The sequence below is a fragment of the Malaclemys terrapin genome, chromosome 11, assembly GCF_027887155.1.
Source record: "Malaclemys terrapin pileata isolate rMalTer1 chromosome 11, rMalTer1.hap1, whole genome shotgun sequence".
NCBI lineage: Eukaryota > Metazoa > Chordata > Testudines > Emydidae > Malaclemys > Malaclemys terrapin.
This window is the reverse complement of record NC_071515.1, coordinates 16,312,510-16,326,606: the sequence shown is the minus strand read 5'-3', so window position 1 is coordinate 16,326,606 and position 14,097 is coordinate 16,312,510. Positions and strand designations below refer to the sequence as shown.

Sequence of the window (14,097 nt, the reverse complement as noted above, 5' to 3'; positions counted from 1 at the left end):
GGATTGAACAGTTAGGTTCCTGAGATAAATAACTGACCTCATGAGTAAATCAACTTTCCTCTGTTCTTCAAAAATTTTAGACTGACTTTAGTACTTTTGAAGATGTCTCTGGAGGCTTAAGTCATCTGTTGCACCCCAGAACAGGTACAGCACAGACAGTGGCTTTACAAATTTCTCTGTACTGCCCCTCTAGTGTACCTCACTCCTGATTTGGAAAGAACACCTGTAGGAGAGAATGGATAGATTCCATCTCTAACTCTCTTAATCCATGGTGTGTCTGCCAAGGGCATATATTAGTGCCAAGCATGATGGTATTTTTATTCTATAAGAACGTAAGAGCTGCCATACTGGGTCAGACCACGGTCCATTTTGCCCAGTATCCTGTCTTTGACAGTGGCCCATGCCAGACCTTCAGGGAGACTATACAGAACAAGTCAATTATGAAGTGATCCATCCCTGTCTTCTGCTCCCGACTTCTAGTAGTCAAAGTTTTAGGATCACCCCAAGCATGGGGTTGCATCCCTGACTTTCTTGGCTAATAGCCATTGATGGACCTATCCTCCATTAACTTACCCAGTTCTCTTTTGAACCCAGTTATACTATGCACACTTGCCCACTGGGAACTGGAGTGAGAACTGTCAACATGTTCTACAAGCCAATTTTCTTTACAAAGTAAACAATGACACAGGGGCCCTCAGATGGTCTGTTGAGAAGAAAAGTCCAATAATAAATTTGCCCTTAGTGGAACCCTCAGCCCTTCATATAGTCTTAGTTGTTTGTTTATTTAGATATCAGCTTTATTCAATCTCCACACCAAAGCTCGCCCATCTTTATCAAAAGGCTGAAGTTGCTACTGAGTACATGCCACCATAAATCAGCACCTTGTTTTCTTTTGCAAATGCTTACAGAATACACATCTTGGATTGGAGGGAAGAAGAAAGAGAACCCCTCACAGTTTAAATATGTTTTGTTTCCACACCATGAACGGGATTTTCATAGCCAGTTGGGCAACAAGAAGTCCTGCAGGTTTACTTACCCAATCCTGCAAATGGAATTTGTTCTGCAGAAGAAGATATGGAGAGGGGGAGTTCTACATAATGAAGGGAGGAAGCTATCTTCAGTATTCTTCCCTACATTACATACTCTTTGGACTAAGAACCAGGTCATCCACCTTCCTGTGCTGTTGACTTGTATAAGGAAAATGTCCATCCTGCAGCAGATGGATTTGTCTCTTTACTCCACTGTCCTAACATGACATTTGTAGCTGTTATTATTCCTATCTTAACTCAAGTTTTAGGCCTGATTCTGCAATGCTGACTCACATATCATTGCTTTATATTCTGTGGAACTTCTTATATGAGTAAGGGTGGTAGGGTCAGGCCCTTACATTGCAGAAAGACTGAGATAGCCCATCCAATCACACATTATTAGTATTGACATTTATTATGAACAATAATTTTTTGCCAAGGTGTTTCTCATTTAAAACATCCTTTCCCCCGTCACTATTATTTGAAATAAAACTCTTTAGAATCATACCACTGAAATCTATTTCCTTACCAAGATAATAACTGCTCCCTCCTGCAGGAAAAAAAACAACAACATGGCACAGGGCTAAAGGGATGAAAATCTCCATAAGGTTCTCCTGACTCAGACTGGTACTGATTTCTCCACTGGGGGAGGGGCAGGGATAGCACTCCCCAGAATAAATCACATGTCCTACCTTCAAACTCTTGGGGAAACATTGGGAAGCAAGGACCATCCCAGTAAAGAACACATGTCTGGCTGCCGCTTGCCACCAACCCCCGCACCCCTCATCTGCCAGCACAGATCCAACAGAATTACCCCATCTGAGCTTCATCAGCTGGCACTTGCCCTGGGGACACCCATAAAGGCAGATCTCCCTCAGAATGAGGGACTGCAGGACGCTGGACTGTATTACCTTTCTAAAGGAATATTTGCAGCATTAGTGCTGGGATGACATGCACTCTGTCCTAGCTGAGTCCCTGTCCTCCCCGCTCCTTTCACAGAGCCACCAATCCCTTGGTGCAGCTTGGAGGAAGGGGGAAGACAGTGAACCTACCTTCTGTGTTGAAGGGATATGGTCCATGAGTGAAGTGACCCCCGCCACCATCAGATCATTAGGGCATGATCTGCTCCCAAATTATTTGTGTCTTCCTTGAGCATACTCCCTGGTTTGTTGGGATGCTCTGGGCGTAGAGGAGCTAGCATGGAGGGTATTTTTAAATAGAAAAACAAAGAGTATAGAAGCACATGGCTTTTGAGAGGGGAAAACATTGCACAAACTTTACTAACACAATAAATGAAGGCGCCACTGCCCTCCTTTTAGTGCCCATTAGCTAATAAAATGCTATGGGTGGACAGTCTGCAACCTGCCATGGATCTCAACCCCTGGTCTCAAGGGAGGGAAGCAGGGAAGTTCAGGAGTGACGACATGACTTGATTCTCCACTCGTGTTGGTGCAAATCAGAAATAACTCCACTGCAGTCAATTGATTTACATCAGTGTCAGAGAGAGGAGAATCAGGCCCAAAGGAGGTAGGATGGTTTTATGTTAAAAGCAAAGCTGGAATTATAACCCAGCAGGACACAGCGCCAGGAGTAAATCTAAGACCCAGATGCACCAGAATGCCAATGGGATGCACCGGCAGGAACTGTCCTGCCTTCTGCAGCTTTCACCCTCCTTCCCTGCCCCACCCTCTCACTGTGGCAGGCTGAGGGCCTGAGTGCGAGGGCCTTGTGGGAGAAGTATAAACGCTGGCAGGCAGGACAGGAAAGCACAGTGATTCTCCCTGAGTTTCTGTGCTCTGCTGCTTGGGCCCATGCCTGGTCTTTGTGACTCTCTGCTCAGGGGAGCAGAATAAGGCACCCTGTTGATGGGTTAGTGGCTGAGGCAAAGGGAGGGGTGAAGGGAAGGGGGCGGCCTGGAGAGCAGCAAAGCTCCTGAGGAAATTACCCTGCCCCAGTGGTGTGACCTGGGGGGGGGGGATCCCTAGTTTGAGGGGGAGAACTGGGGGGGACCTGAACAACATCACTTGGGCCTGTTAAAAGAAACCACCACTGGGTGGGTGTTTGGGGAGGGGGCCAGAGACCTGTTCAACAACTACTCAGCTGCAGCTGGGGGAGGGGGAAGCCACACCCCTTTCTGGCCCGTGCCCTCCCCACCCCCCATTGACTGAAGCAGCTATGTAGAGGAGAGCCCCACTTGTTCCGTGAACCCCTTTGTCTCTGCTTGCTGTGGATGAGGGCAGGGGAACAGAGACTGGCCCCAGATGCTGGTGATCTATTTTGCTCACTTCCATCGCTGGGTGTGAACATGTTTAACCAGGAAGCATGGACCTGCATTAGGAATTACTAGACACATGCAGGCTACTGGAACTCACTGGCCTGTGCCTTCTAGGCATGGCATGGCCCATGCCCACTTCCCTGCTGCATTATTATCTCCAGCAGCTGCTCTGGTCATCCTAAAAAGGGACCTCCTATTCCATTTCAGCCATTTGCCTGGATGGCCTAATGTGAGGCCATATCCTGCAGGGCTTAAACTGATAATAGTGAGAGTTTCACCTCCATGAGGCCTGGAAGAGGCACGCAGGATCTAGGCCTCGGGAGAGCCGTATGGTGGTTAGATTTGCTATGAAATGTGTGCTATTATTCCTGTTCAGCTCTAACTTCCTAAAGGGGAAAAGTGCCTAGTCAGCTTCTTAGATTTGTATTGAAGTTTATTTTGCAGCACTTCATCAACCATCTTACCTGTACCCTGCAGTCCTCAGCTGCTTTAGTTTTGCTTTATAACTAATATCCTTTAACATGGGATCACCATGCTGATCCTACTTCATTGTGGCTCCAAAGCACTCCTGGTCTCTGCATTAAAATAGAGACCAAAACTGGATAGAGTACTCTAGTCCCTCATTATATGGTGCCCTATAAAGCTTAAAATATCACTTTGGGATGCCTCATATTATAAAGCAGTGTCTTATTTGCCTTTTGACTGCAATTGGCCAGATGGTGGGGGGTCACCGTACTTCCTAAATCCTCTTTTTACTACACTGAGTGAGCTACATCACCGAAGTTCAAACTCACTTTGTTTTTAGGCTTAGAGCTTATTTAATCAATAGATGTTTAGAGCCAACGCTTGCCTGAGTTGCTTTGTGATCTTAAGGAAACTTAAGTGGGGGGGGAGGGTTTGAATCAGCCTGATGCAGCAACGACTTCAAGTTTGCCCTCCAAGCTAAGCATATTGTCACCATAATAAAGATGGCAAATTCTGCAAGACTGGTCTTTCCAGAAAGTTCTATTCTACATTGTCTTCTAAACCCCGCTGCTGGTGGTTAAACTGCTTATCTGTGCCATGTAGGCCTGCTCAGAGCAGGATTAGATGAAATGGCGCTTATGACCTCTGTTCCTGCTTGGAGCCCTGTCTACATTAGTGCTCTGACAGTGCTACTGACAGGAGGTAGCAACAGTAAAATTCTATCAAAAACATCCCAGTGTAGATATATCTGTGGATGCCTGAAGCCATGCTTCTGCATGGTAGACATGAAGGAATTAAAGCAGGCAGTCGAACACTCATGCACTAGAACTTCGGAGCCCCTGAACGGGAATGGGTTACAGCCCACATGGCACAATACTGCAAGGTTCAGAAATAAACATAACCAAGCTGCTCTGAGCTGTCCTGCACAAGGAAGTAGGAGCCATTAATAATCTCCTGAAAGGAAGAACTAATGTTAGCAGCATGCTTCAGCTGTGGGGAAACATCCCCAGTGAAGGAATCAGCACTGAGAACAAAGACTGTGAATGAGGCTAAAAAATCCTGCTTTAAGCAGGTAGAACTAAAGCAATTCCTGAGTGCAGCTGAAGAGATTTGTCTTGGCACTGTCAGGTGAGGAGCAGTGATTAGCTAGGCACTTCAATTAGCAATCCCTTCTTCTCTTGCTGGCCTAATAACTTATTTTTAATAGCACATGGTATATGATATACCTTAAGCCAGTGGTTCTCAACCCTTTTTGGACCAGCTAGGATGACCAGATGTCCTGATTTTATAGGGACAGTCCCGATTTTGGGGGCTTTTCTTATATAGGCTCCTATTACCCCCCCACCCCCGTCCCGATTTTCCACATTTGCTGTCTGGTCACCTTAACCAGGACACACTTGCATAGAAGGCCCTAAATGGAGTGAAACCGCTGCTATGCCAGGGAAGCAGACAATTGAGCAGCTGCACAGAGAAAGTGTGTCTCCCTACCCCCTCCCATGGTAGAGCTTGGCTGCCTGGTGCTGCTTGAAGCAGCAGTGTGGGGTGAGAAAGCTGGTGGCCTTGAGGAAGACCTAAGGGACTAGATAATGCATTTTATATTGTATAGCAATGCAGGTGTAGTCCCTTGTGTCTGGAAGGGATTTATGGTGGACATGCAGAGTCCCAGTTGCTACTGCACAACACTGCAAGAGTAAGTGTGGTCTAGTGGTTAGGGCACTGGACTGGAACTCTGGAGGTCTTGGCTGTCCTCCTATCCTGCTGTGTGATCTTAAGGATGTTGCATTGCTTCATTTTCCTTCCCATCCTTTATCTGTCTGGCACTGCTTCTATGTATTTGAACAGTGCAAATTGCAATGCAGGCCTTACTTTTGGGGGAGGAGCTACTAGGCTACAAATAACAGATTAATACAGCCCATGATATGTAGTAAATGCAGTGGAGTAGGTGGGATTCCGTTCTGTCTTAAGTCACCATATTGGAAAAGGGCATTTTTCCCCCTACCCCAAAGCATTCGTTAGAGTCCCTAAGCCAATCCTGTTACTTCAGCTATGTAGTGGGGGCAGGTGGCTCAACATGCCCTTCATAATCTAGTTGAATCAGGTTCCAGCTGTGTTCTCTTGCTGTTACCCCAGCCTCTTCTGGCTATCTTGAATTATGACAAGAAACCCGAACTGTTTTTTTGGCCCTATGTGGGGAATAATTACCTCAGTATCTGACATTACATAGGTGTTCCCTATGCAAAGCGTCCAGTCTCCAGAAGCGCTTGTTTCTCATTTAGGGCCCAAAACAAATGGTTACACTTTCAAAAGAGCTCAGCACTCCTTGAAAATCTGGCCCTAATGGTGGGTTCTGAGCACTTGAAAATTTAGCACTAAGGCCTCTTGAAAATATGGGCCAAAGTGTGGGGGTTTCTGCACGTCCTGAGACCCACACTATTCAGTTATACCAACCAAGACTCACAAGATACGTAAGTGCAATCTCTGCAGTGTATTAAAAAGAGAATAGTGACCTGATGGCTTGTGATGCTATTAGACTCCTCGGTGCATTATGCTGTGACTCCCCATGTAACTCATTTACTCGTCTCCTATTCTATAGGCTTACTGAATATCTGTGTCTATCTTGTGCTCAAACAAATTATTCAGGGTGAGCCTGACTATTTACTGTGACTGCCATAAAACAAAAGTAGGTATCATAGCAACTGCATGTCACTTTGTTCTGATTTGTTTCCTGTATGTCTAAGCTGCAAAACAGCACCAGAGAGAGAGAGAGACTCCCTGGGATATAAAGGCATCTGTGAAACAACCTTTCCCCTTACTACAGAGATCTTTCTAGATATTTAATCACTGACATCTATCGAGCTGAGTCACTTCTCTTTTTTAAAAACCAAGAGGAAGATTGGCTGTCAAGGAAAGCTGGGGTGGGTCTGATGAGGCATTTCTTACTGAGGCACCATCTTGTTCGTATGTAAGTACACTCGAATGGTGGCTGTTAGCTTGCAAGACAGCTCCAGCTGTGAGCAGACAATCCGTGGATTTGATTATCCTATACAAGTAGGATAAAGGTTAATAGAAAATGTGTTCCTAACTTGCAGTCTGATTCTCTCCTGTTAGTTGCCAGTTCCCCAGCCAGGGACCAAATTGGCCTGCAGCTACGCCAGAATTGGGGAATCACATAAAAAGCATAAAGCCACCCTTGCCCTCTCTTCCTTAGTCTTGTGCCAGTTACAGCTTGGCCAGACCAGAGAATCTTCACCTAGATCTGAGATCCTTGTCCTTCTGAAACTTCTTCCTCACTGTTCCTTTTGCACCAGCGGATAAGAATCTCCATGTTTTAAAATCCTCTATTTATGCTGACACTTCAGATTTCTTCCACTGGTTTGAGATTCCCAGTACTTAAAATGGCAAGTATGGTAAAACAGGTAGTAGAAACTTTACAAGTTTGCAAAGATAAAGAGCCAGATACTCAGCTGGAATAATTGGCACAGGTCCATTGAAGACAACAGCTGCACAGTTTACACCAGCTGAGCATCTGGATCAAAGTTGTGTTAACACGTTTGTAGCATATTTGGAGCATAAACTGCACAATTAACCCTTTCACTCAGCCTTTTCAAGCTGTTCTACTTGCTAGTGTCTAGTCTAGTGGTGTGGTTTGGTTTTTTTTAAAAGAAACCCTAGTCTCTTTAAATACTGTAGCTTGTCTGGGGAATTCATCCAGTCGCTTACATCAATTAGCCTACCTGATATTGGGTTTATATACTTTAAAAGACATCTTTCCCACTGGCAAGAGCATATCTTGTCTTGGCAGGGCATAAGACAGTTGAGATCAGCCAGGTTGTCCCAGTTCTCTATACCACTATTGAATCTGGCTTGGGCAGGGGAAAGACTTGTTGGTGATAGGCTCTGCCTGCATCACTACCTCGTTGAGGATGTCCATTACAATTCTTTTATATTGTCTTCTTGAGTGCTGTCATGTGACAATGCAAAGCATTAACATCACTGAACCAGGAACATAATATTGTCCCTCAAGCTTCTCGGCCTTTTCCTAGAAATTTCCACAGCCCTCTCCTTCCTGGCTTGCTGTCACATTTTTAAAGAAACAGGACACTTATTGTCATCCTCCATCTCTTTTTAAATGATAACTAACATGTGTAGCAAATTACAGTTCCAGATTCTCCATGGCCTCTTCATTCATCCATGTCTATTCATCTTCTGATCCTAAAGAGTTTTGTCCATTTCAGCTGGACTATACCTCTAGTAGCTGATAGACTCCTGCTTTTGAACCCTTCTTGACAGGATCATCTCCCTTCCCTAAGGCAGCAAAGTCAAATGATCAACATCCCACTTTTTTGACTGTTCTTAGAACCTTTATCATTTGTAATGGTATAGAATCTCATGGAAAAGCAATGCATAGTGACAACAGCTGGTGTAAAAGACTCTTTCTTGGTGGCCAGAGTAGACCTGAAATAGGAAGTGAACTCTCACTAAACCAGGGATTGTCTTCCACTTTTAGCAGGGCTAGTTATCCTAGTTTAAGTTTGAGTAAGACTCAAATTTCATTCTGACAATCAAAGATGGTGAACTTGATTTGCCAGCTTTCACCCTCGCATCCTTTAAAGAGGGCCACTTATGACAAAGATTTGTATAAGGCTGGTGGCATTGTCTATGGCTGCTGACTGTTACCAGAGCTAATGTAGGATCTTTCTGTTGTAAAATTCTCTGAGCATTCTGTACTGCTCTTTCCCCTAGTCTATGCTCTTGTGGGGACTGGAAGTAATATGCTCAAAATGGTACCATATTCATCAAGTTATGAATTCAGGGTCTTATTGTCAGTGACTTCTTTAGAAAGGAAAAGACTGTAAAGTAGTTACAGAAGACAGGGGTAGGATGGGTTGGTCCATTTAATTATCAGAGAATACACAGGTCTCAAACCTGATCCCCCCCCCCCTTTGTATATTGACACTAGTGGCTATTTTAGTCCTAATCTCAATGGTGAGACTGGCTAGCCACTCAAAATCAGGGCCGGCTCCAGGCACCAGCAGAGGAAGCATGTGCCTGGGGCGGCACATGCTAAGGGGTGGCATTCCATCCATTCTTGGGGCGGCAGAGTCCAGGCGGCTTTTTTTTTTTCGCTTCAGCAGTTCGAGCGGCTTTTTTTTTTTTTTTTGCTTGGGGCGGCAAAAATGGTAGAGCTGGCCCTGCTCAAAATGGCATCCACATATGCTTATATCATCCTGAGTCTCTAAGAATATGGTTGATCCCATCACAAGATCTAGTCTATGCCCCATGCTGTCACTAGTCTCTTGGGAGTGACCCCTTTAGTGTGCCAGCACCCACAGAGGCCACGGGACTCTAAGACTCCAAGCCTGGGCCTTCCCCGTCTCTCCCCATGGCTCCCTGCAGCAAATCCAAATCCTTCTGTAGGAGGTGTTTATTGTGCCCCTCTTTTTTTACAGCAACATAGGCAGCCTTTACCAAACAAGGTAACCATTTATTAGTCACCTGGCATCTGAGTCTCTAGGTTAGCGCAGAAGTTGTTAAGCTATAGTTCACTCTGGTCAAACCAGTGCCACTAGGAGCTAGCCAAGCTGTGATGAACTCCATCTCTGATTCTCCCTACCTGTTCCTCCTTTTTGTCTCCCCACAAGTCCAGGCTCCTGAGTCCCTCCAAAAGGGCTACCCTTCTTCTGGTTACCAGACTGGCACCTTGTTCTCCTGCTCGGTTTCCGAGTCCTACCCTACTGGGGTTTCCTGCTGTTCGTTGCTCAGTCACTGGGATGTCTTTGTCATTCTGGACCCTCTGTTGGTTTGAGACAGTTCTTTAATGAGCTTGTTAATTCCTTCCAGACCACAAGGAGACAGACAGACACACACACATCCCTCCTGCACTGTTCCAAGAACAACATTAACCCTTTTGCACCTACATGGTAGCAATGTACAGAGGGAAACTGAGACATGCCTAGGATTCATAAAAAAATATTTTTTAAAACTCCTTGGTCACAGATCAACAGGGTTCCTTGGTAAGGTCAGCCAACGTAAGGACTACACCAGGCTTAAATCTCATCAAAACTATTGGCAATCTCTGACATCTAGGGGGCAGGGCACCTTATGTAGGTCGTAGAGCATAAGCTACTTGTATCGTTTATCACAAGCCTGAACTTATCATGATCCTGCGGGTAGCTTGTGGCCCCTTTACTTGGTGTACCCATCCTGGGAGTTGTGAGCTCTAGGCTTCTCTGAAAATCAGGCCATTTTTATTTCAGTCCCCCAGCTTTGAGAACTGTAGTCTATATTGCCTCGTACTTCTAGAGCACCTTTCAACTGTTGGCTTTGAATCTCTTTATACATTTAGCCTCCTAAATGCTCTATGAAGTAGCAGATATGGATAGGCTTGGCCATAAGAAAGTTTTTACAAAACTAGTGTCATTGCAATGAAGGAGGCAGGGTGCCTCATTAGCCACTGCAGGGGAGCCAGCAAAAAGACACTGCCCAGAAATATTGCAGAACACACATTGTTTCATGACAGCATCCCATGCAGCTGTAGAACCCAGCATCTCTTACTGTAAGTAGGAATCTTCCCTGAGGCCTCTCAGCACATCAAAAAATAAAAAGCTAAGAACAACAGAGTTGGTTTGGATTTCAAGAATCTGACCCCGTTGGACAAGTTGGAGTCATGGAAACTCTCATAGCAAACAGGGCTGCTACCTGTTTCTCTGCCCCCCTGTCTTGTCTGGGTTGCTAGAGAGTACTTGATCCCTGACGCAGAGACCATCTTCTTCTGAGGGGAATCTACCATCCACATTAAAATATGGAATAGCCTTACCAAAACTAAAGAAACAATTATTCTTTGCTGGAGTCCTTGCAAGCTGCTGCCCACTGTAACCTTCCTCCCCCAAGCAAACTAAACTTAGAAGCTCCCAGAACACTCTTCAGCAGCCAGTCTCTTGGATCCCTCTGTTAGAAAAGGGTTGTGGCATGGTGCATGACACCCTCCTGCCCAAGGGCAAGGGCATAAAGTCATATACATCCTGCTGGATGTCTGGCATTTGGTATTGTTGGTCACCAAATTTCTGCTGTCCTATCTCCAAGAAAATGCATGAATGAATGGTTTGGGTCCAAACCATGATACGTTACAGGCAACTATTCTCTAGCTTCGATGTCCTTGCCTGCAAAGTCCCACAAGGCTAAATCTTCTCCTTTATCACATTTAGCATATACATGGAACAAGTGTGGCAATTAGTGAGGCAGAACAGGCTGAAGTGCCAGCGTTATATAGCTGGCACACACATGTATGTCTCCTTCATATCAAGTACAAATAGCAACCATAGTTCCCCACCCTGCCAGGAACGGTGTGGCTCAGGCTTCAGCCCTGGGGTGGTGGGTAGCAGACTTAAGCCATGCAGCAGCAGGCTCCATCCCCTAGCTGTCATATTTTGGCCTGTGGTCCAAAGCTCAACACCCCATCCAGGCCTTGGCTGCCTCTCCTGCCTCTTCCGCAACACCAGCCCCCGCAGTCTCCCTACCCACGTCCTCATCCAGCACTTAATTCGTCCGCTGGCTTGCCAGAGCCAAGTCAGGCTGTTGTGAAAAGTGATGTTTGTTAATATCACTTTTCACTGCCTCCTAGCTAACTAGTCTGCTGCTGTGAAAAGTGATATTAACAAACAGGGCCAGCTCTAGGCACCAGCAAACCAAGCACGTGCTTGGGGCGGCACATTTTCAGGGGCGGCATTCTGGCCATCTTTTTTTTTTTTTTCCTTCGGGTGGCAAAAGCCTAGAGCCAGCCCTGGCAGCAGCAGGGCGGGGGGTGCCCTGGGGTTGCTGTGGTTTGCGCTGTGGGGGAGCAGCACCCGCACCTTGTTGCTGGTCTGGGCAGGCTCTGAGCGGGGGACACTCGGGCTGGGGGCTGCCCCGCGGGGCACACGGAACCGCCTGCAGGTGCCGCAAGGCAGCCGCCCCCCAGTGCCGCAGCCGGGACTGGGCGAAGCGGCCTAAGCCGCCCAGGGACTGCGGCAGAGTAGCCAGAAGCAGCAGCAGCAGCGGGGCCATAGAGGGCGAGGTGCTGCCATGCGGGGCCCACGTCCCGCTCTCCGGGGCTCCGTTCCCTCTGGGGCTACCCTGCCCTGGCTCCTCAGCCCTCTGCCGGGGCGGTCCCCCCTGGCTCTGCCCTCCCGGGTCCCGGCTGGTCCTGGAGGCAGGAGCCCTGGCTGGTGGGACCCTGGGCTGAGGCGCGGCCCGGGAGCCCCAGTGCTTACCCCGACCCTGCCAGCGCCGGACCGGCTGGAGGCGAGGGGGGAGTGGGAGGAGTCAGCACTGGTGGGGGGAGAGCCCAGTGCTGGGGTGGCAGGGGGGCGGGTGGGGTGGGGTGGGGAGGAGAGCCCAGCGCTGGGGCAGCAGGGGGTACGGGTGGGGGAGAGAGCCCAGCGCTGGGGCAGCCGGGGGTGTGGGTGGTGGGGGGAAGAGAGAGCCCAAGGCTGGGGCGGCAGAGGGTGCGGATAGGGGAGGGCACTGGTGGGGGGGGATGAGAGCCCATGGCTGGGGTGGGGGGCAGCCAACATTTTTTTTGCTTGGGGCAGCAAAAAACCTAGAGCCGGCCCAGTTAACAAACATACAAATATCACTTTTCACAGAAACAGACTTACTAGCTGGCATGTCTAAAGCAGAGGGGAAAAAGCAACCGCACAAGCAACAATGACAAAAACATGCAAAGCACCTTATTTATTTGTATTCTGTTTAGGTTTAGTAACAAATAGAGACAACTGTACATCTTTTTATTATTTTTTTTTAAACGGCGCCTAACTAAATTACAATGAGTTGGACATGGCGACAGGCATATTTAAGTTAATTGAGTATTTTAGAAAAAAAACTGTCAGAGCGGCCAACAGCAGGAGTTGGTGGCCGCAATCAGAGGCTGCCAAAAAACTTCTTGTGAGAACCTCGGCCTTAAAGCACCATCATAAAGGAACAGGTAAGTGAGTCATTCCCTCCTCCTCCTGCCCTATAAACAACCAAAGGTCACATCCTCTATAGAACAGGGGTCACCCTTTTCCAGCCCCTGCGGCACCACAAACGTGAGCCCCCCCACCCCATCTTGCCACCTACTGATGTCCCGCAGGGTGAGGACCCCTTTCCTGCCCCTCTTTTTTGGTAGTTACCCAGCGGGCACCCTTAGGGGGCTGCACACGGCTATTCCTCGCAGGGGCAGAGACCTGCGGGGATGGGGGGAGAGGGGGACGGCTGGGGTTGGGGTTGCGCTCGCCACAGGTGGTGCTTGGCCCAGCCGCGGGGAGGGGGGGGAGTGGCGGCAGCAGCCCCGGCGCTGTAGGCGAGCGCTGCCTTCCCCGGGGCCCTGCTGGGTGCGTGCGGGAGCCCGGGGGGTGGCGCCCCTGCCACGGGCTGGCGCTGGGCGCTGTCCGCGGAGGGAGGTGCTGAAGGCCGGGAGGAGGCGGACACCGTCGCTCGCTCCCCTCCGCCCCCCGCCTGCTGCAGCCATCTTGCGCGGCGGGGGAAGCGGGGCGGCAGCCGCGGGCGCCGCGGGCTGGCTCGGGGCGGGCAGCGCCGCCATGGTGAAGAGGAAAAGCTCCGAGGGCCCGGAGCAGGAGGGCGGCCGCGGCGTCCCTCTGCCCATCCAGACCTTCCTGTGGCGGCAAACCAGGTGCGAGCGGGGCCGGGGCTGCGGGGGGGACCCGGCGCGGGCCCCTGTCCCGCTGGGCAGGCCTCGGGGGGCCCCGCAGCGCTGCTCCCGCCGGCGGGGCTGTCGGGCCGGCCGCCTCCCTGCCGGGGCGGAACCTGCCTGGAGCCGGAGCGCCCCCGGGCCAGCCCCGGGCTGCAGGGTCTGCTGGGGGAGGCTGGCTGAATATTGGGGGGGGGGATGTTCCCCCCACTTCAAAATCAGGGCTAGCTTGAGGCGAATAGTATTTCTACACCCTCCCACCCCCTCCCAAACCTCTGGCTGTCAACCTGTTAGTGTGATGTTTGTTTTTGTAGGGTCTCTATTTTGGGGGGAGTGTGGGTGGGTTTGTTGTTTATCCCAGTGGTAGACTGCGAAGGCAAACTTCCAACTGAGGCCTGAGTTTGAGCAAATACTGCAGGATGAGGTCCTACATAGCCTCATCGACTTCAAGGCCAGAAGAGACCATCATGATCATGTAATCTGACCCCCTGCACTGCCACAACCTCACCCACCCACTCTTGTAACAGACCTATAATCCCTGGCTGAGTTACTGAAGTCCTCAAGTCTAACTACTTGTTGTGGGGTGGGTGGGTTTTCTGGCTAAAGCTTGTGAGGAAATGGAAGCCTCCAAGCAATTCAGAGAGCTGTGTATTAGAGGAAAA

The 14,097-nt window shown here is 48.9% G+C and overlaps 1 protein-coding gene across 5 annotated transcripts in view; it reads left to right on the top strand.

The window, feature by feature from the left end:
- Nucleotides 1–13,325: 13,325 nt before the first annotated feature.
- UNC80 (unc-80 homolog, NALCN channel complex subunit) overlaps nt 13,326–14,097 on the top strand; it is a 174,424-nt gene continuing 173,652 nt past the window's right edge. For all 5 annotated transcript variants that reach the window (XM_054044841.1, XM_054044840.1, XM_054044839.1 and 2 more), the window contains exon 1: nt 13,326–13,417. In XM_054044841.1, coding sequence (XP_053900816.1) covers nt 13,326–13,417 — 92 coding nt within the window. The remainder of the gene's footprint in view (nt 13,418–14,097) is intronic.